The sequence below is a fragment of the Mustela nigripes genome, chromosome 1 (assembly GCF_022355385.1).
Source record: "Mustela nigripes isolate SB6536 chromosome 1, MUSNIG.SB6536, whole genome shotgun sequence".
NCBI classification, from domain to species: domain Eukaryota; kingdom Metazoa; phylum Chordata; class Mammalia; order Carnivora; family Mustelidae; genus Mustela; species Mustela nigripes.
In genome coordinates this window covers 151,610,928-151,632,491 of record NC_081557.1, presented here as the reverse complement: position 1 = coordinate 151,632,491, position 21,564 = coordinate 151,610,928, and the positions used below count along the sequence as shown (strand labels likewise).

The window sequence follows — 21,564 nt, the reverse complement described above, 5'->3', positions numbered from 1 at the left end:
GAACATTACTGTATCATAGCAATTGCCAAAAAATAATTCTTAAAATCATGTTTTAAAAACAATATAAAAGAAAAACAATATAAAACAATATAAAATTGATTTTATAAAACAATATAAAATCATGTTTTAAAAACAATATAAAAGAAAAAAAAACTCTTTGGGGTACCCGGCTGGCTAGTTAGGAGAGCGTGGGACTCCTGATCTCAGGGTTGTTGAGTTCCAGCCCCATGTCGGGCATCAAGTTTACTTAAAAAAGTAAAATGAAACAAAAAAATCTTTTAATAAAAATAAAAGGAAACACTCTTCAGTATACATAATGTTTTACAAGAATAAAGGTGTAGGCTTAAGGAAAAGAGGAGGATTTAGAATCTAACCTTTTACATGGCCAGTGTTAGATGTACAGAGGGATTTCTGTGAGGCACCTGAAGGCCTGAAAAGCCATCTCTTACCCATTAGTCAATATCCAGCACTGTAGCTGTAAACAAAAATTCGGGGAATGGGCCATTAATAAGAGTCCTCCCAGTGAGTGGATTATTGAGATAGCAATCAGCAAGTCCTTATTGAGTATCTGTTGCGGGATAGTAAGGACAGAGCAAGCAGGCAAACAATCTTGTAGGGAAAATAGACTTTAAATAATTATACATGCAATGGAAGATACAAAGGAGGCCCAGTCTAGTCTGATGCGGTCATCGGTGGTGAATGTCAGGCATGGAGGTAGGTCACAGTCCGCGGAGCCCTCCACCTCTTCATAAGCTGCCTTCTGACTTCTAGAGCTTTAGATTCCTTTCCTGCAAAATGGGTGAAATAACAGTACTTACCTTAAAGGCGTGGGAGACTTATACCAAAGAGTACCCGTAGTGTCTAGCAGTGTTTAGCAGTGTCTGGTATATGGTCTGGATAATAACACGTTAGTTACTATCCATTCACAAAGTGAAGTTTAAGCTAACATTGCAGGACTTAGGGCTAAGAATTAGGTTACACATCTGTGTTATTGGCTCCCAATGCCCTCTGCTCTTTCATACAAAATTTTCTCTGATTTGGAATGGAGTGCATTTAATTCAACAAATATTTACTGAGTGCCTACTATGTGTCAGGCACTGTTCTAATGCAGATCTAAGGACACAGCAGTAAGAAAAACACAAACTTCATGAACAAGGGACAGTAAATAAGATATGCTGTATAATAAATTATGCAATTGCTAGAAGGTGGTAAGTATAAAGAAAAGTAAAATATGAAAGGGGGTAAGGACTCCTGTATGGTGGTGGTTGGGGGTGGGACAGGGAGGAACATGTTGAGCTTACACAGAAAGCCTCCTGAGATGGAGATAGTTGAGTCAAAATCAGAAGAGGCAGGCAGCCCCTCACGTATCTCTGCAGGATCAGCAGATGCAGAGCATGGCACTGAGTGAGGGAAGGGAGAGAAATAAAAGAAAAATCTAGATCTGTGCTTTTCAGTATAGTTGTGGCTACTAACCACTGAATGGTTGTTGAGCCTATGAAATGTGGCTCCTCTGAATTGAGATGTGCTGTCGATGTTATTACACCCAGGATTTCAAAGACAGTATGGAAAAAAGGAATGCTGAGTATCTTACGAACAACTTTTATGTAGATTACATGTTGAAATACAGTATTTTGTAATAATAACAAATATTCCAAAATAATATTTTAGGTATATTAAGTTGAATAAAATACACTTCTTAATGCTATTTTTTCAAGTGTGGCTACTAGAAAAATTAAAATTAAGTATGTGGCTCACATTGTATTTTATGAGACAGCACAGGTCCAGAAACTTCAGCAGCACTTCCTGATCATCAAGGTTCCTGGCAGCTATTGTTTGTGCTTGGGCTTTTCCTGGGGGAACCAGTGGAAGGTTTTGAGCCAGATTCTAGGCTGTTGGGTTGCAGGGGGAAAGAGCAGTTAGGAGACTGGTGGTAATCCAGGCCAGAGATGATGCTGGTTTTGCAGACCAGGAAGTAGTAGCGGAAGTGGTCAGAAAATTAAGGACAGTGTAGTGAGGATTTATTATGTTAAATTCATCTCATTTAAATAAGCCATCTATTATTTTAAGGTTATCCCCACTTGTTTTGTGGCTGAAATATACCATATATTTAGTGAAATTACAACGATACTAACTGGTAGTTTCTGTGTTGGTATTAATGTCCTTACTTGGCTAAATAAAAAGATGGGCAGCCCTAGTTCAGTATATATGCTGCGGTCCACTGTTACTGAAATTCTACAGGTTTTAAAATTATGAAAGTGTGAGAACCACTAAACCTGACTGGGCACGGAGAGTAAGGGTGGAAATTTCAAGCAGTCCAGGCAGCAGAAGCTAGAGCTGTCCAACTTTGGGGTTGGTGACTGGGGAGAATGAGTGAAAAAGAGGAATGCTTCAGATTGTTTTCAGATCCCCTTGGAAGGGCAGGGAGGGGCCAGATCAAATTCTTCCCCTCCCCCGCCTCTGCCCCAGGGTTCAAAGACAAATTATCTCCAGAGACAAATTTCTCAGATTAAGTCAAGCTGCAAGGATAGCAATGCCTAAAGATATCCTTCTCAGGAGGAGGGCTGACATTTCCTATTCATCAGGAAGTCCACAGAAAAGGAACTTGAATTTAGGGAGGGATTCATGGTAGCTTCAGCTTCGTGTTTTGACTGAGACGGGCACCATGAATTTTTTAATGTTTTATGTAGATAATCACATTTCTTGACCAGTCTCACCCCCATGCCTGGTTAGATGGATTTGTGAAGATAGATTTATAGCAAGTGGGGAGCACCTATAATATATTCAAAGACTATTTATCAGATGGAAAAGTGAATTAATGAATGAAAAAAGCACTGGAAACAATCGGAAAAACATGTAGACGTTTAGTCGTCTAAGTAATGGGCAGAGAGCTTTAGTTGCAGGGATAAGAGGGCCGAGAAGGGTAAGTAAAGTCTTGAGAGAGAGCCCAGGATTAAAAATTGAGACTGAGTACAGCACATTAGGAAAAAGGTTAAAAGGCAAGTGTTGAAGAATGATGAGCAGGTCCATTGTGCTGAGAAGAATTTTAAGGGTCCACTTTTTATTTCTCACCAAATGAATATGGAGACTGTCTAAAATTTTTTGTGGCATGATTTCCAACTTTAATTTGCTGCATAGTTCAGGAGGTACGGAGTGCAGACCTTGGCCCTAAGTGAGGAAGACCAGGGGAATGGGCAAAAGCATGATTGCAGATGTAAAGTACGGGTATGTTTGTTGCTACACATTCTGCCCATTGACAGAGAGACCAGCACTAAGCAAATCTCCACCAATGGAATAAAGGGCAAATGGAGCTTTATGTAGCCTTTGTTTCAATTAAGGACTGAATTTTGTGAATACCCAAAGAAACAGTACCCTATACTTTTAAAACTTTCTTTATTGCAGTAAAATATGTATTACATAAACATTTCCATTTTAACATTTTTAAGTTTCAGTTTAGTTGTGTTGACTACATTCACATTGTTACGAAATGATCTCTGCTATCTGTCTCCAGAACTTTCTCGTCATCACAAAATGGAACTTTGTACTCACTAAAGTTACTCCCCAGGTCCTGGCAACCACCATTCTTCTTTCTGTGTCTGTGTATTTGACTATGCTAGGTATCTCATGTAGCTAGAATTATGCAATATTTGTCCTTTTGTATCTGGCTTGTTTCACCAAGCTTAAGATCATCAAGGTTCATCCATGCTGTGGAATGTGGCAGCATTTTGGTCCTTTTGAAGGCTGAATAATATTCCATCATGTGTATATACTACATTAATGAAATTATACTTTCAAAGGAAGGGGCCAGAAGCTGCCTGTCAGGTTCAGGAGGGCAACATAAGGTTTACTTGAGATGTTCCAATGTCCTTTGGGGAATAAGGGCTCCTCATCAGAGGACAAACAGCAGTTTGTGGGAGAGATTTCAGCAAAAGGGAAAACACCCTATTTCCTTTTACTGTCACACAGTAAGTTCACTGAGCAAACTGAATTTTTTCCATAACCGTCCAGATTTGGGTTTTCCTGCAAGAGGAGTTCAAGTTTACCAGCAAATTTGCACACTACTGTTCTGCTCTGCCATTCTCTCTGTGGGTAAATGTAGTAAGTCTGTCCACTTGTGCGTTAGTTGACGGTAATTTCTTGGCTTGCAGAGCTCACGGACTAACCCTCAGTCCAAGGTATGGTTTGAGGCATTCTTTACAATGAAAAATCTACAAAACTGGTGAAGGCAAACCTACAAACAAGCACAAATGGAAACAAAAAAAAGAAAGAAAGAAAGAAAAATGAAAACAGAACCCCTAAGGTCTAATTATGAACTTCAGGTGACAAAATCAACACTCCACACTGGGCTTGTCATCATTCCTTTTCTCAGATCCGCTCTCCTTGTGACTTCCATCTGACTGTTGCAACACTATGTCGCCATTTCCTCCAACTAAAAAGGAAACGCTTCAGCTTCGGTTCTTCCCACCTTCCTCATCTAGCGGCCAAGACCTCCTGAGTTTGCCTGAAGATAGGTTGTAAGGCTCAGTCTCTTCTCATTCTTTCCAGTCGTACCCCAGCTCAAGCTTCTACCATCTGTTGGCTGAATCATTGTAAACTCCCTACTAATGTTTCTCTCTTCCTGCAGTGTTGACCCCTAAAATCTGTCCTCCATATGTTAGCAAAAATAATCAGGATAATATACAAATCTGATTCTGTAATTCAGTCAGTGCCCATCCTCCCCAACTTTTTGGATAAAATCTAGTATGACACACAATGTTCCTTTGATCTGGACTCCTGCTGACCTTGAGCTTTATGACTCAGCAATGCCAGTCTGCTAATATTTTCCCACTGGACCTTTCTACTGTCCATCCCTTTGTTTACACTATGCCTGCCTGCTCTTGCCTCCCTTCTCTCCCTTCTCTTTACCTGTCTGTTCTACTCACCCTGGTACCTTTTGTTCTAGAATCGTATTTCATGCCCCTCCTCTGTGTTCCCCATAACTCTCTGTATATTGTTTTGTTATTATACTTACCATAGTGTATTAGTTTGAACCATATGAAACTGCCAGCTTTCAGTCCTTTATTCCGACATAATAACAATTTCATGGGTCCTACCTAAAAATTTTATGCTTCCTTTATGTATCTGCTAGACTGTGAGCTTGCTGAGGTTAATACTCTGTCTCATTCATATTTCTGTCTGTAAGGTTGTTCTTTTTCTTAATATGATTTTTTATTTTTTTATTAACATATAATGTATTATTAGCCCCAGGGGTACAGGTCCGTGAATCACCAGGTTTACACACTTCACAGCACTCACCATAGCACATACCTTCCCCAATGTCCATAACCCAACCACCCTCTCCCTACCCCCCTCCCCCAGCAACCTTCAGTTTGTTTTGTGAGATTAAGAGTCTCCTATGATTTGTCTCCCTCCCAATCCTCCTGTTTCACTTATTCTTTTCCTACTCCCCAAACCCCCAAACCTCTGTAAGGTTTTTCTAAGCACCATGACTGTGACCTACACATTAAAATGTTAAAAGAATGAGTGAATGAATGAATGAATGAATGAGTTAACCCCTTTTTATCTTGCAGCTAGAAAATTGATACTTGTAAATAGTTTTTAGTGACAGTTTTTAATGGAAGAAAAAGCTCAAATTTTTTAAAATCCTGATAGTATTTATCACACATTCACATTCATTCATATGAATGTGTCATATCACAATGTGTGTCATACCACACCTATTCACAGGTATTAAAATTTGTGAATACAAAACCAGTATCTTAAGATTTTTATGTTCTTTTTAAAATTATTTTTTAAAGATTTTCTTTATTTATTTGACAGAGAGGTAGAAAGAGAGAGAGCACAAGTAGGCAGAGCCACAGGCAGAGGGAGAAGCAGGCTCTCCACAGAGCAGGGAGCCTAACATGGGGCTCGATACCAGGACTCTGGGATCATGACCTGAGCCAAAGGCAGCCGTTTAATCAACTAAGCCACCCAGGCACCCCAGATTTTTCTCTTCTTTTAAAAAGCTTGCTTTAACTTTGGTTCCAAATAAAAAACTAGTCAGAGTACAAAGAGCAAAATGTAACCTATATCCCTGCCAAAGATCTGTCCAGTTAAATTCTTGCCCAACGCTAGTTCAGACAATCTGACTGTCCTTAATTTATTTTCAGCTGTTGATATAATATGTTCATGTCATTTACGTTGTTCTCTTTATCAAATTTTTGTTGCTTTTTCTAGCACGGAATTGAGGACACAGCTGCTGAATGCCGGAAACTGGGTGCGAAGGCTCATGCCTTTGTGGTAGACTGCAGTAACCGAGAAGATATTTACAGCTCTGCGAAGAAGGTGAAATTTTGCATTTGGGTAGAATCGGATCATGTCAGAGCCTGGAGGGATTCTGGAGCTGACAGGGTCATGATGCAGACAAACTAGCAGAAGTTTTGTCATTTGCCCACGATTGTGCAGTCAGCTAGTGGTGGACCCACAACTAGAACCTAGAACTGAGTTTCCCAGACTTCAGTGTGTTCTAGAATCCTCCAGAGAGCCTGTTAAAAAATGACGCCCCCGAGGTTTGCTTTCGTGGATCAAGGCTTGGGCCCAGGAATCTGCTTGTTTAGTACCCCACATACCCACACCTCACCCATGTGATTCTGCTACAAGTAAATTCATGGATGACACTGCAAATCACTGACAGGGTCTTCAGACGCCCAAAGAACTGGGTTAAGGAGTTAGGATAAACTTAACTTTATCAGGCTCTGATCATAGATAGATTGATCTCTGTAAAGCAGGATTTGCCTCTCTTATATACAACTGAGATGTGCTGTGTATGGTGCCTCACTCTGAATGCATTCATACATGTTCTTGTTAACTGAATGTCACAATAGTAAGAAAGCAGTAGGATTATCTGAGCGAATTCCTTAAAATACACGTTCCTGGACCTTGTCCCTGGATAATCTGATCCATTACAGTATAAAGATTCTGACTGAACCAGCCGTGAGAACCTCCTTGCTTAGGGACTTTTAGATTTGCAGACATTTTTAACTTCTAATTTTGAATTGTAACCTTGTATCTCAAGCTAATGCCTCTATTACTGGTGAGGCCTGAGCTAAGTAGACAAAAAACATCTGCATTTAACCGTCACTATTTTACTTAAATTAAGGATGATTTTCCTTTAGAGAAATGTACACTCTTCCAGTTACTACTGGCTATATGAGTGTGAGTTACTTAAACTTTCTGTGCCTAAGTTTCCCCAGTTATAAAATGGGGATCACAGCATTGTTAGGAAGATTAAGTGAATTAATGATGTAAAGTTTTTGGATCAGTACCTGGAACATAGTGATCCCTCCTTGACTTATCTGGGAATAGGCTGTTCTGGAAAAGGCGATTTCATTATTTGAACCCATTCCATGTGTTTTAACCCTACAGATGTTTTTACTGAAATCGCTCAAGGAGAAGCGATATGCTTAAACAAAATATTCCCCATGCTGTGTGATGATCAGATATTTGGAAGTTATTTTGATGTGTCCACTTTAGTATCAGGACATTTTTATGTCACACTGTGGAGAGACAATAGGTGATGACGGGGAACTCAAGGACGAAGTAAGGGACAAGTGTTTCTGGGCAGATTCTTCAGCAGGATAAAGGAGCGGTTTATATTTTCAGTCGTGCTAGTTTGGACGCATTACAGCAGCTCCATCGCTGCAGCCACACGCCCTGTCCTGTTCTTCTCCATATCTGAGGGGCATGTTTCGGAACAATGGTTTTCAGATCGTGCTAGAGATGTGGCTGTAGGTACAGATAGTGTTGATCAAGGGCCCAGTATCTTAACTTGACTCTTCCATACCTTCAGTACAACCTGATGAAGTTCATTTTTGGCTGACAAGCCTTCTGTATTTGGCACACTGTGTCCTGATGGATTTTCCACCTCCCGGCCTCCTTTCTGTTTGAGCTTTGAGGTTTGTCTTGGCCTCTGAGGTGCATAGATCTGGGAGAGTCTCAGCTCCAGGGGACCTTGAATCATCATGTGACCTTGGTCAAGGAGGAGCCATTCTGTGTATCATGTTCCTCCTCTCTAAAGTGAACATACCCAGAGTTGCCAGCTCATAGAATTATTGTGAGAATTAAATGAGATAAATAATGAAATCATTCAAAATGTTTAACACAATGAAAGCCTTTAACAAGAGATTTGCTACCTCCCCCTCAGTCCCCCAGCACACCCCAGCACTATCTAAATATGATAACTCCTAACAGAAGTTAGTTTTTATTTGGAACACAATGTATAACAGAATGCATTGTAACTCCATTAAGAAGCTTAGTTACTCAAAGAACCGTAAAAATATCAGATAAGATATTCCAGCGTTGCCAACTGCCACCTGCGGGAGGAAGGCTGGCGAGGAACAGAATGGAGTGACTACAAAAATAAAGAAATAGAAGGTGTGACCAGCTTGATGGCATAATCAGTTTTACGTAGACCCCCAGATAGTCCATGCATTTACCAACTCATTAAAAAAAATTTTTTTGCTTACTTTTTAAGTAGTATTTAAAAAATAAATGCTGGGTTTTTGTTGTTATTGTTGTTGTTTTGTTTTGTTTTGTTTTGTTTTTTATGCCACTGATTACATTTTTATTAGCCGAAGGCCTCTCAAGGTAAAATCAACAGAGCAAAAGTCAAGAGACTAAATTGTAAAAGAAAACTTCTGCCTAACCAGACAGAAGCTCTTTTGAAACTAAGTAGCTAAGATTAAAAGGTTCTTTCTTCCATATTGGCACATAGATTACAGAACTACTTTTCCCCCCACATCTAATAGAGGAACACGTAATTCTTTAATAATCCTTGCATGCAAATCTTCCTTCAGTATTCTTCATGATGCAGATAATTGTCTTAATTTTAAAGGTGAAGGAAGAAATTGGAGATGTTAGTATTTTAGTAAATAATGCTGGTGTCGTCTACACGTCGGATTTGTTTGCAACACAAGATCCTCAGATTGAAAAGACTTTTGAAGTTAATGTACTTGCACATTTCTGGGTAGGTATGACTTCTTTTATGAACACATTCCCTTTTGTAAAACCCAAAGACTATGTTTAAAGTGGAGAGTTCAGGACACCTGGGTGGCTCAGTCCGTTAAGTGTCTGCCCTGGGCAGGATCCTGGGATCATGACCCAAGCCAAAGGCAGAGGCTTAAGGGACTGAGCCACCCAGGCTAAAGATACCCAATGTATCTTAAAGATTTTTTTTTTATTTGACAGAGAAACATCACAAGTAGGCAGAGAGGCAGGCAGAGAGAGAGAGAGGAGGAAGCAGGCTCCCTGCTGAGCAGAGAGCCCGATGCAGGACTTGATCCCAGGACCCTGAGATCATGACCTGAGCCGAAGACAGCGGCTTAACCCACTGAGCCACCCAGTCACCCCCAAATGCATCTTTATAACTGATGAATCTGCCTGTCATTCTGCCTTTATTAGGATGTAGGGCATTGCCTTAATGTTTTGAATCCCCGTCACATAGTAGGTGCTCAATAAATATTTATTGCATGAACCGTTCAGTGACTACTGGAAGATTGCTATTCATTTCAGTATTTTGATGACATATCCAAACTATTTTCTAACAATTTCACATGATACATAAATTCTTTGATAACTCTAGTTATTATATCTATTCAATATATGAAATGATAGAAAACATCAGTGGCAAAAGATATAGAGGCTCAGGGGATATTAGAAGTTCACAATTTTAGTGAAATGGATTCTCAAAGTTTTCAGTATCCACTGCTTTGCTTAGTTTTTCCAATCTAGGTATCATGTCCAGGTGCCTTAATTTGCCACATTTGGCAATTAATTGGTTTTATCCCCCCTTTATTCTAGGAAAAATGTTAACAAAATATAGTTTTGTTTGGAAATATTCCCAATGGGTCTGAAAATGAGAAATAACAGTTTATCTTTTTCTCTTCATAAACACTATTGCTAGACTTCAAAAGCATTTCTTCCAGCAATGATGAAGAATAATCACGGCCATATTGTCACTGTGGCTTCAGCAGCTGGGCATACTGGGGTCCCCTTCTTGCTTGCTTATTGGTAAGTGAGCTTGTGTTCCCTTAACTTATTTCTGTGTTTAACTTGTGTGTGATTTCTTATCTTGTCTAATGAAAACTACCATTGATGATGATAAACTTGAAGTTGCCCAAATAGAAAGTAGCACAAAGTCTCTTGTACAGTAGCATTATCAACCGTTAATCCCCTCCTGGCTGACCGTTCTAGAGGTGGCTGCAGGGAAGTTATCCAATTAGAATTCAGCTCTTTTTTCTTTTTAATTTTTTTTTTAAGATTTTATTTGTTTATTTGTCAGAGAGAGAGAGAGCGCGAACAAGCACAGGCAAACAGAACCGCAGACAGAGGCAGAGGGAGAAGCAGGCTTCTTGCCAAGCTAGGATCCCGATGTGGGACTCGATCCCAGGATACTGGGATCATGACCTGAGCTGAAGGCAGCTGCTTAACCAACTGAGCCACCCAGGCGTCCCTCTTTTTTTTTTTTTTTTTTTTTTTTTAATGTTTTGTTTATTTACTTGAGAGAGAGAGAGAGCAAGCACAAGAGGGAGAAGCAGGCTCCCTGCTGAGCAAGGAGCCCAGTTCGGGATCAAGACCTGAGCCAAAGGCAGACACTTAACGGACTGAGCTACCTAGGTGCTCCTAGAAGCCGGCTCTTAAAGCATTTTTCATCCCTTTTAGCAGCAAGAAGTGATAAAAGAAGAGGAATATTTTTGTACCATGAATAAAAGTTAATAATAAATTTTAATAAAGTAATTTTATGGGAACAAAACAGTATAAAGAGAAAGAGTATAATCTGGAATTCTAAGTAGTAAAAGCATCCAAACAGTGAAATTGTTGTAAAAAAAGAATTATAATAGTTACCCATTTTTTTTAAAGATTTATTTATTTATTTGACAGACAGAGATCACAAGTAGGCAGAGAGGCAGACAGAGAGAGAGAGAGAGAGGAGGAATCAGGCTCCCTGCTGAGCAGAGAGCCCGATGTGGGGCTCGATCCCAGGACCCTGGGATCATGACCTGAGCTGAAAACAGAGGCTTTAACCCACTGAGCCACCCAGGTGCCCCAATAGTTACCCATTTAAAAACCCATGCCGGGGTGCCTGGGTGGCTCAGTTGGTTAAGCAACTGCCTTCGGCTCAGGTCATGATCCTGGAGTCCCAGGATCGAGTCCTGCATCAGGCTCCCTGCTTGGCGGGGAGTCTGCTTCCCCCTCTGACCTCTCTCCTGTCATGCTTGCGCTCTTTCATTCTCTCTCTCTCAAATAAATAAATAAAATCTTAATAAAAAAAAAAACCCATGCCATTATAATACCTGAAGAACTTAACTGTAACAAGAATGGTGTGTTCCACTGTATACTGTGGAGAATTGCTCAGTGAGGCCACCATAGCCCAGGGGATCCTACGGATTGCACACACCCCAACAGTGCCTGGCCATTTCTATATTTTAGCAAATAATGACTCTTAAAATGTTGAATTACTGTATTACATATTCAAATAATATGTATTGTCAAATAAATGTACAGATATGCTCAAATTTGTTTTCTGCCATTTTGGAATTAAGTAAGTAAGTAAATTCTAGAAACAACAGATATAGTTGTATGGATATAAATTTATAAACATTGGCATGGATGGGTATCTGTTTTTATCTAATACATACGTGTGTGTGTGTGTGTGTGTGTGTGTATAAAAGATCTGTATCTTGCATTTCATAAGTTCCCAAGGACACATATATACCAAGCCATTTTCCTCTGACCACACCCAGAGAGTGGTTATTCTTTGGTAATGATAAGTAATTTTATTTTGTTCCTTTTATTCATTTATATTTTCTTTCTTTCTTAGCATGTGTTTGTTTTCTAATAGTTTTAAAAATCAACGCAGACTTGGATTGAGTTTTTTTTTCTCAAAGATAAAAGGACTGCTGAGGCAATCGCAGGACAGACCTGTGGTCCAGGGCCACTAGAAGTTAGGTGATGGTCCCCTGGCCCTCTGAGGCTGATACGATTTAGCATTCCTGCACGTGTTGAACGATAGCGGCAGGTGTTGCTTCTCAGATACTACGTGACACCCTGCTCCCCTGCCAGATTCCTAGAGACCAAGAGAATCTGAGTCCAGCAGGGGCTGGGAAGGCAGTCATGCCTTCTCCTTCTCTTTGCCCTAGTAAATACTGTAGCTCGTTTGATTTGGACTTGATTCTACTCCACTGAATGTTCAGCAGTGAAAATCAAGAGAGAATGTGTTTTCCATGAGAAACAAATTTATTTTGTTCCCTATTGGTAGTACTTTCAGCAGAAGTAAAAGATCTCACCGAGTCTTGTCAAAGCAGGAACGACACACACAGTTGTGTGGATTGCAGACTACACAATTCTAGGCTGCACTGTTCATGTTCGGGTCCCTTTAAACTCGAAAGATTCTCCAGGAGATGGCAGTAAAGTCACTTGAGAAGAGGAGTAGGTTTGTCTTCACACAAAGGCACCCTTTGGGCTGAAAGGCAGGGTCGCAAGCATACAAGTGCGTTGTGCATTTCTGGCTTTGGAGGAAAGAGGCGGCTTGCTTGCCCCTGCGGGACTCTTCTTTGGCTCCTCGGCTGCACGTGGCCCGAGCTGCTGCAGTCTGTGATCCTTCATGTTCGCAGCTGTCTTGGATTCACTTGACTCTGGTTTTTGCTCAGCCTTTGCTCAATGATAGAACTTTCACAGAGACACACTGAAGACTCCTCTCAGCAGAAAGCAGTGTTTATCGGTGGTTGTTGTTAACAACTGGGCAATATAACTGAGACACTGCTTTTTTAAAACATAAACTTTTTAATTGAAGTATAGCCTACATTGATTGGTAAAAATGCAGAGGTCATAAATGTGCAGCTCAATGAGCTACTGTGATGTGGACACATCTGTGTAACCCCCAGGCAGATCCAAAAATTAGGACAAGACCTTAGAACTCTTCCCAACCCACAGTCCCTCTCTCGTTCTCGAAGGACTTGTATTGACTTGTCACACCACAGATGAATTCTGCCCCCTTTTGATCTTTATACACATGGATTCATGCTGTGTATGTTAGGAATGTCCTGGCTGTTGCTGATAGCCACGGATTCATCATTTTCTTGCCTGCGTAGTATGCACGAGGTTACTAGATAGCGATGTATTTATCCATACTACTGTTTAGAAACATCTGGGTTGGGGCATCTGGGTGGCTCAGTGGTTTAAGCCTCTGCGATCGGCTCAGGTCATGATCCCAGGGTCCTGGGATGGAACCCCGCATTGGGCTCTCTGCTCAGCAGGGAGCCTGCTTTCCTTCCTCTCTCTCTCTGCCTGCCTCTCTGCCTACTTGTGATCTCTGTCTGTCAAATTAAAAAAAAAAAAAAGAAAAGAAAAAAAAAAAGAAATATCTGGGTTGTTTCCAGGATGGGACTGTTGTGGATCATATGTTATGAATCTTGACCCAATCACTTACTAATGTGTGACCTTGGCAAGTTACTCCTTTGTGCTTCATTTTCTCTTCACCCATAGGAGAAGCTCATCACAGCAACTAACCAAATCCTCAGGATGCTGTAAAGTTTAAATCATATAATGTAATGCACTTAGGATAGAATCTAGAGTCCTGTAAGTGTTCGATAACAGGAGGGTTCCTGTTGGTGTTACATCCTAATTCTGCTTCCCTGTAGTTACACAAAACAGCAAAGTCCCACCTCTTATTTTAACTTCCAGAATGGTTTGCCTCCGTGAAACTAATCCTGTATATTCTGGCTCCCCAGTGTTGAGATGAAATGAAAGGGGACCTGGAGTTACCCAGTTCTTTTCCCTGTAATGGAGCCTTTAGCTGTCACTGGCCTGAGTTGCTACACCCACAGCAAAATAATTTATTACAGCTCCAATCACCTATGTTGGAAAAAAAGGTTGCAATTTATTTTGAAGTTACAGTTCAACAGTTTTAAATGATTAATGTGAAAAATCCAAGATCACAGAACTGGATTTGTGGTGAGAGACGTTGACCTTTTAATTCTATTCTAAAATGTTTTTGGCTGCTTGCTAAGCATTTTGTCCAAAAGTATCTGGACTTTTAAAAGAAAATATTTATTTCTTTATTAAAGATTTTATTTATTAATTTGTCAGAGAGAGAGAGAGAGAGAGATCATAAATAGGCAGAGAGGCAGGCAGAGAGGGGGAGAAGCAGGCTCCCTGCTGAGCAGAGAGCCCAATGTGGGGTTCAATCCCAGGACCCTGAGAACATGACCTGAGTCAGAAGCAGAGGCTTAACCCACTGAGCCACCAAGGCACCCCTAAAAGGAAGTATTTAAAAGTACCATGAAACTCTGGCTAATATATCTTGTCAACTTGAAGAGCCAATTTACAATCATGAAAGTCATTGGTGTGGGAAGACGTGGCTAAATCAAGTCCTGACCTTTATTAGCTTATAATGAAATGTTATTTAAAAGAATGATTGGGATAAGAAATATTCATGTTATTAATAATAAGAAATTTGATGTAATATTACAAAGTGCAGGTGAAAAAATCCACTCACTTTTCGCTTTCATATATACATATATACATATATCTGAAAATTCAGATATATGTATCTGAAGTTCAAAAATACAGAGTTCTTTTAATATGCTCAACATCATTAACTCTGAGCTTTTATGTACTTCTACACTTTTGGTTCACTTAAGAAAAACCAGAAAATATAACTTAGTAAAAGAGAAAAAAATTACTCATAGTCTTACCGTGCAGAAATAATCATGGTTAGCAGTTGTTATAATTTTTTAGGACATTTTAAATATAGGTATGTAGTCAAGCATTGAAAAAAATCTACGTGCATAATCTTGGCTTTTTAAAACTTCTTTATTTTTATTTTTTAAAGATTTTATTTATTTATTTATTTATTTATTTGTCAGAGAGAGAGAGAGAGCATGTGAGTATAAGCAGGCAGAGTGGAAGGCAGAGGCAGAGAGAGAAGCAGCAGGCTCCTCACTGAACAAGAAGCCTGGTGCGGGGGGCGCCTGGGTGGCTCAGTGGGTTAAGCCGCTGCCTTCGGCTCAGGTCATGATCTCAGGGTCCTGGGATTGAGCCCCGCATCAGACTTTCTGCTCAACAGGGAGCCTGCTTCCTCCTCTCTCTCTGCCTGCCTCTCTGCCTTCTTGTGATCTCTCTCTCTGTCAAATAAATAAATAAAATCTTAAAAAAAAAAAAAAGAAGAAGAAGAAGAAGAAGAAGCCAGTGCGGGACTCGATCCCAGGACCTCGGGACCATGACCCGAGCCAAAGGCAGCAGCTTCACCAACTGAGCCACCCAGGCATCCCTTGACTTTTTTAAATTTAAAGATTTTATTTATTATTTATTTGACAGAGACACAGCGAGAGAGGGAACACAAGCAGGGGGAGTGGGAGAGGGAGAAACAGGCTCCCCACTGAGCAGGGAGCCCAATGTGGGGCTCAATCCCAGGACCCCAGGATCATGACCTGAGCTGAAGGCAGACACTTAATGACTGAGCCACCCAGGGGCCCCAAATTTTACATGAACATTTGGATGTTAATACATATATGTGCAATGTCATTTTCATTTTTTGCATGCTATGCCGCTGCACATATGTACCACTGTTTGTACAAATTATCCATTATTGTTGCACAGTTCATCTGTCAGGACTTTTTCGGTTGCGAGGGACATGACGCTTAAACTGCTTCGGACCAGAAGAGGGGTCCCCCCCCCGCCCCCGCTCTGTAGTTCCAGAGCATCAGGCAGGCTCTCTGCCTCTGTCTGCTGGTGAGGTAGCTACCGGCAGTTCCCTTAGCGATATAGCCAGCAGGTGGGGGAAAAGCCTTGATTACTCAGCAATGCCGTCCAACGTTCTAGTTGCAGAGATCACTCCAGGTGGATCCAGCCACTGGACAGGGGCCACCTGTGGCAGGCTAGTGACAGAGTGAGGTCTCCAGAATAAGGAAATAAGAATACCAAAGGGCAAAAACAAACAGCTTTCCACTCCACATGTTTGTTTTTTTTCCTTTTAAGATTTTTATTTATTTGACAGACAGAGATCACTAGGAGGCAGAGAGGCAGGCAGAGAGAGAAGGGAAAGCAGGCTCTCCACGGAGCAGAGAGCCCGATGCGGGGCCTGATCCCAGGACCCTGGGACCATGACCCGTGCCAAAGGCAGAGGCTTTAACCCACTGAGCCACCAGGCGCCCCCACTCCCCACGTTTAAAATGGTCTCCACCTATTGGCCTTCATGAACTATAAATCCCAGAGACTAACCTTGAATATAAATCTTTAGGAACATGACCGATTATTTCTTTGGGATAAATACCTGTAAGACAAAGGACTAGATCTAAGAGCATGGTGTATTTTTAATGAATTTGATACCGTTTGCCCAATTGCCTTCCAGAAAAAGTTGCCAATTTGGAACTGTGCTTTGGAAAATAGAAAGCTGTGGAAAGTCCTCTCTCATCGTTTTTGTTGTTGTTGTTGTTTGTTTTCATTTTTATTTTTAAGCTTAGACATATATTGAAGGCTTAAAGAGAAAAGATTCCTAGTTCAATGATTTAAAATGAAAACATTCTGTACTTTGAAAAGCAACTCTAACAAAAATTTCTTCATATCCTCACCATTACTGCTAGGCAAAAATCCCATCTTATTTTATTTATCTTTTCAATTTATTTTTTTTAAAGATCTTATTTATTTATTTGACAGAGAGAGAGAGAGAGGCAGGGAGAGAAAGAGCACAAGCAGGGGGAATGAGAGAGGGAGAGGCAGGCTTCCTGCCAAGCAGGGAGACTGATACAGGGCTTGATCTCAGGAACCTGGGATCATGACCCGAGCCAAAGGCAGATGCCTAACGACTGAGCCACCCAGGCGCCCCCCCAACTTGTTTTAGTTTGTGTTTATTTTATTCCTAAAATAACACATTTTTATATGCATACACCCATTGGTATTTTTATATTGTGACTTTCCTGCTAATGTCCTTCAGCCGCTTATCAACTAGAGTACTGTCTTACTCATTTACAAAGTTCCCTGTATTAACCCTTACCCATGGCTTACCTGTTGCAACTGCTTTACCAGTTTGTCATTTGCCTCTTAACTAGGGCGGGAGCTAATGAGGTTTAGAGTGCATCTTATAGAGGGGCCTGGTTTATTGGCTCAATTTTAAAGCCCGATTCTACCACTTTGTTTTGTGTCTTTAGGCAAGTCCTGTAACCCTGTTGAGGGAGCTCGTCCAGAAGCCGTGACCTGCGGAGCTGGACGTAGGCAGTTGTAGGCTCCTCCACACCGCCCTGTCCTTGTAACAGTATCCAACTGCCTTCCTGGTTCCCAAAAGCTGCCTTAAGGACACAGCCTTGAGATAGAAATGTGGTGTTGAGGGACATCTGGGTGGCTCAATTGGTTAAGTGTCTGCCTTCAGCTCAGAACATGATCCCAGGGTCCTGGGATCAAGTCCCACATCAGGCTCCCTGCTCAGCAGGGAGTCTGCTTCTCCCTCTCCTGTCACTCTCCCTGCTTGTGGTCTCTCTCTCTCTCTCACACTCTCTCTTGCAAATAAACAAATAAAAATCATTAAAAAGAAAGAAAAGAAAAGTGGTGTCAAGACCATCTGAATGGTATATATGCTGAACCCAGTTAAGGCCTCTATATAAAATTTAAAGATTCTGGCTGGTGGTGTGGGAATCTACTCACCTTACATCTGCGCAAGATGAGTGTCCCAAGTTCCCTTGCTTATTAAGCCTGCCACCCACCGATACAGAGTGGTCTGCCTCTTTCTTTGGCCTCCCTACCCTGTGTATGCAACCAGGGGTAGCTTCAGATTATATCCAACCAGCTCCCCCATCCCAGTGCCTCAATTTCCTTTCTGGTAAATGGGCATCATAGTCACAGCTATTGCAAAGAGTCGTTGTGGAGATTCAATGCAATAATACATCTGAATAACTAAGGACAGTGTCTGACAGTGATCAGTTTTACATATGATTATTTTTGTGTCTTTTCAAGGTAAGGTTTATATCTTACGTAAGTAAATCTAGCCATCTTTTAAGTTTTCAGTATATGTGTGAGTTCTAAAAAAAAAAAAAAGTTGAGGGAACTTTCCACAGGTTTGTATTTTCCAAAGCACAGGTTAATTGGCAAGAATTTACAACTACTTTGTATAATCGCTAATAAATACAAACTTACAGAAGAATAATCTGGTAATTAATGGCCCCAAACTACACACTTTAAAGTGATTAAAATGGGTAATTTTGTTATATATATTTTCACACAATTTTTAAAAATTAAAATAATGTCAGATTCCAAAAAACATTGAATTGTACATTTCAAATGGGTAGATTATGATACATGAATTTAATTCTCAATAAAGGTATTTTTAAAAAACCTAATTAGAAAAATAATACCTGCTTAGAATATGATTACTTTGGGATGCCTGGGTGGCTCAGTTGGTTAAGCAGCTGCCTTCGGCTCAGGTCATGATCCCAGCGTCCTGGGATCAAGTCCCACATCGGGCTCCTTGCCCTCCGCAGGGAGCCTGCTTCTCCCTCTGACTCTGCCTTCCACTCTGTCTGCCTGTGCTCGTGCTCGCTCACTCTCTGACAAATAAATAAATAAAATCTTTAAAAAAAAAAAAAGAATATGATTACTTTTCTTCTCTTCCCAAATGAAGAAGCTGTAATGATAAGAAGTGCTTTGCATTTTGATTCATTTGTTTGACAAATATTTATTGAGCAGCTATGATAAGCCAAGCACTGTGTTAGGCCCTGGGGATTTATTGGAAACCAAAATAATCATGAAACTTATAGTAAAAGTATGAAGGACAGATGTTAAAAAAAAAAATCACCCCAATGAATATTTAATGACAAACCCTAAACAGGCTATCGTGAAAAACAGATTACTATATAGTGCAGAAGTAATTTAGTCTAGAGGTGAGGGGAAGGCCTCTTTGAGGAAGTGAAGTTGAGACTTAAAGGGAAAAATAAGAGTTGTCCAGGGGAGTTTTCCCAGGAATTCCTGGGTATGTTAGATAATTAACAGGCTATGGTGACATTAACTCTTAGGGAAGCAACAACAAAAGCAAACACTTTGCCAATTTCCCTAGCGAGACCTTTGAACCTACTCAGTTCTCACTTCAGTAAGTGGTGTGGGGATGTAGTAAGAGGTCTTTGCCAATGCTTCTTAGACTTTAAAGATTGATTTATTGATTTATCTTTGAGAGAGAAAGAGAGATCCACGCACTTAGCACAAGCAGGGGGGACAGAGGAAGAGGGAAGAAGAGAATCCCAAGCAAGCTCCGCTCTGAGTGCAGAGGCCAACCTGGGCTCCATCTCACAACCCTGAGATCATGACCTGAGCCAAAACCAAGAGTCAGATGCTTAACCAACTAAGCCATCCAGGCGCCCTCCTTCTTAGACTTAAATGCCTATAAATTTACCTGAGACTCTATATTGTGAGTTCTGATTCGGTAGGTCAGGGCTGGACCCGGAGATTCAGCTGTTGGCCATGAAGCCAGCCCCAAGAGCACACTTAACTTGGGAAGACGGACAGTGGAATTAAGTAGATGCAGCAGCTTCCTTGAATCCTTTTGTGACCTCTCTCTGTTTATTTCCAGTTCAAGCAAGTTTGCTGCTGTTGGATTTCATAAAGCTTTGACTGAAGAACTGGCTGCTTTAGAAAGAACTGGAGTCAAAACAACATGTCTCTGCCCTAATTTCATAAACACTGGCTTCATCAAAAACCCAAGTACTGCGTAAGTTGAGACAAGAGGGTTGGTGATTACCATGAATATCAGTCATTCTGTGGGTTTTCTTAAATATTTTAATCCTTTAAACCTGATATCTGATGCCCTTAGCTCATCTCAATTTCAGCTCCTATACAGTGTGGGAAAACAGGTGGAGAGACAGAGGGAGGGAGAGAATGTATATAAACAAATATGAGTTAACTCAGATGAACGTGCTAATCCTCATTTTTTTTTTTTCTTTTCTGGGCAGTGGTTCTCTGACTTAAGTATACATACATTTCCCCAGGAGTGCTTAGGAACCATATAGGGGGTCCCACCCCCGGAGTGGTTGATTGCCTGGATTTGGCTGGGAGAGAGTGGTGGTGGGGAGAGAGCCTTGGGGCTCTCTTAAACAAGCACCATCAGCAATTCTGATACAGATAACCCAGGACCAGGGTGAAAAACACCTTCCTTTGGTAACAGAGGTTATCCTCCAAAATAAGTACCAGTCTTTACTTAGTTAAAAAATAAAATTACAGGGCCGCCTGTGTGGCTTAGGTGGTTAAACTTCTGACTCTTGAATTCAGCTCAGGTCGTGATCTCAGGGTCAGGAGATCGAGCCCTGCATGTGACTCTGAGCCGGGCATGGACCCTGTTTAGGATTCTCTCTCTCCCCCTCTCCCTCTGCCCTTCCCCCACCCCATCTCCCTCTCTAAAATAAACAAATGAATAAATAAAACTATAAAGGATCAGTTCTGAGGTTAACTTTTAATTTTTCTCCTCTTTGGGCATAGTTTTAATGTCTTTGTAAACATGATACATACTTTTTGAAAATTCCGATACATAAAAAAATACAAGTAAGTAGGAAAGGTTCTTTTTGAGTTTCCTTGAAACCCTCTATCCAGTGCAGACTACTCAATGTTTTGGTGAACTTTGTTCTAGACATCTCTCTGTATACTGTTTAAATGTCTGAATTTTATGTAAATGGTATATATTGCAATGGGGTCCCGAAGGCTGTAAGTCAGGTATTTAACTTCCCTCAGCAGTATGTTGTGGACATCATTTCCTGTCAGTAAATACAGAGTTTTACCATAAATTGTATTGATTACTTAGTCTGAACTGTTGTGTCTACTAGTGATCTTTTCCCCTGGCACAGCTGTCTTTTGTTTGTTTTGTTTTGTTTTGTTTTGTTTTTGACACAAAGCTTAATTTAATAGAAATTTCGTTTGTAGTTCTTACATTCTCGATGTGAGCCAAGCTGGAACCCACAGCTCCACCCAGAAGTGGCCCAGTCCTGGGCTCAGGGGGAAAAAGAGATGTGGTGTGTGGGGGGTCAGAGTTCAGGGGTTAGGAGCCCTCTTCTTCCTCAGTGCCGGAGGCTGGGGATGCCACCCTCTTTTCCTGCCCCCACTCTGGGATCAGGAAGGAAAGCAGATGGAATCTTGGGCCTGGGGCTTCTCTTCCACATTTCCCTGCCCGCTCCCCCGCCCCCTGCCCCAGGTTGGAGGGGAACTAAGGGATCTGGGGAGAGAAGGGGACAGAGGAGGGCAGAGATCTAGTGCCACATCCTAATGGCACACATTTTCACGTTTTGGTACCATCTCCTTCAGGTAGATTGGATTGGATTGAAATGAATTTTTTTTTAATTTAATTTGTGAGAGAGAGAGAGAACACGGATGGGGGGAGGGGCAGAGAGAGAAGGAGACTCTTCATTGGGCAGGGAGCCTGGCATGGGGCTCCATCCCAGGACCCTGAGGTCATTCCTGTGCTGAAGACAGACGCTCAACCGACTGAGCCTCCCAGGCACCCCTCCTTCGGGTAGATTTTAGAAGTGGGGTTACTGGGTCAGAGGGTAATACGAATTTTAA

At 41.1% G+C, this 21,564-nt stretch overlaps 1 protein-coding gene across 1 annotated transcript in view; it reads left to right on the top strand.

Annotated features, from left to right (window-relative positions):
• HSD17B11 (hydroxysteroid 17-beta dehydrogenase 11) overlaps nucleotides 1-21,564 on the top strand; it is a 38,009-nt gene that overhangs the window by 795 nt on the left and 15,650 nt on the right. Inside the window, exons 2-5 of the mRNA XM_059375601.1 lie at nucleotides 6,217-6,324; nucleotides 8,873-9,004; nucleotides 9,941-10,047; nucleotides 19,589-19,726. Of these exons, the coding sequence (XP_059231584.1) occupies nucleotides 6,217-6,324; nucleotides 8,873-9,004; nucleotides 9,941-10,047; nucleotides 19,589-19,726 (485 nt within the window). The remainder of the gene's footprint in view (nucleotides 1-6,216; nucleotides 6,325-8,872; nucleotides 9,005-9,940; nucleotides 10,048-19,588; nucleotides 19,727-21,564) is intronic.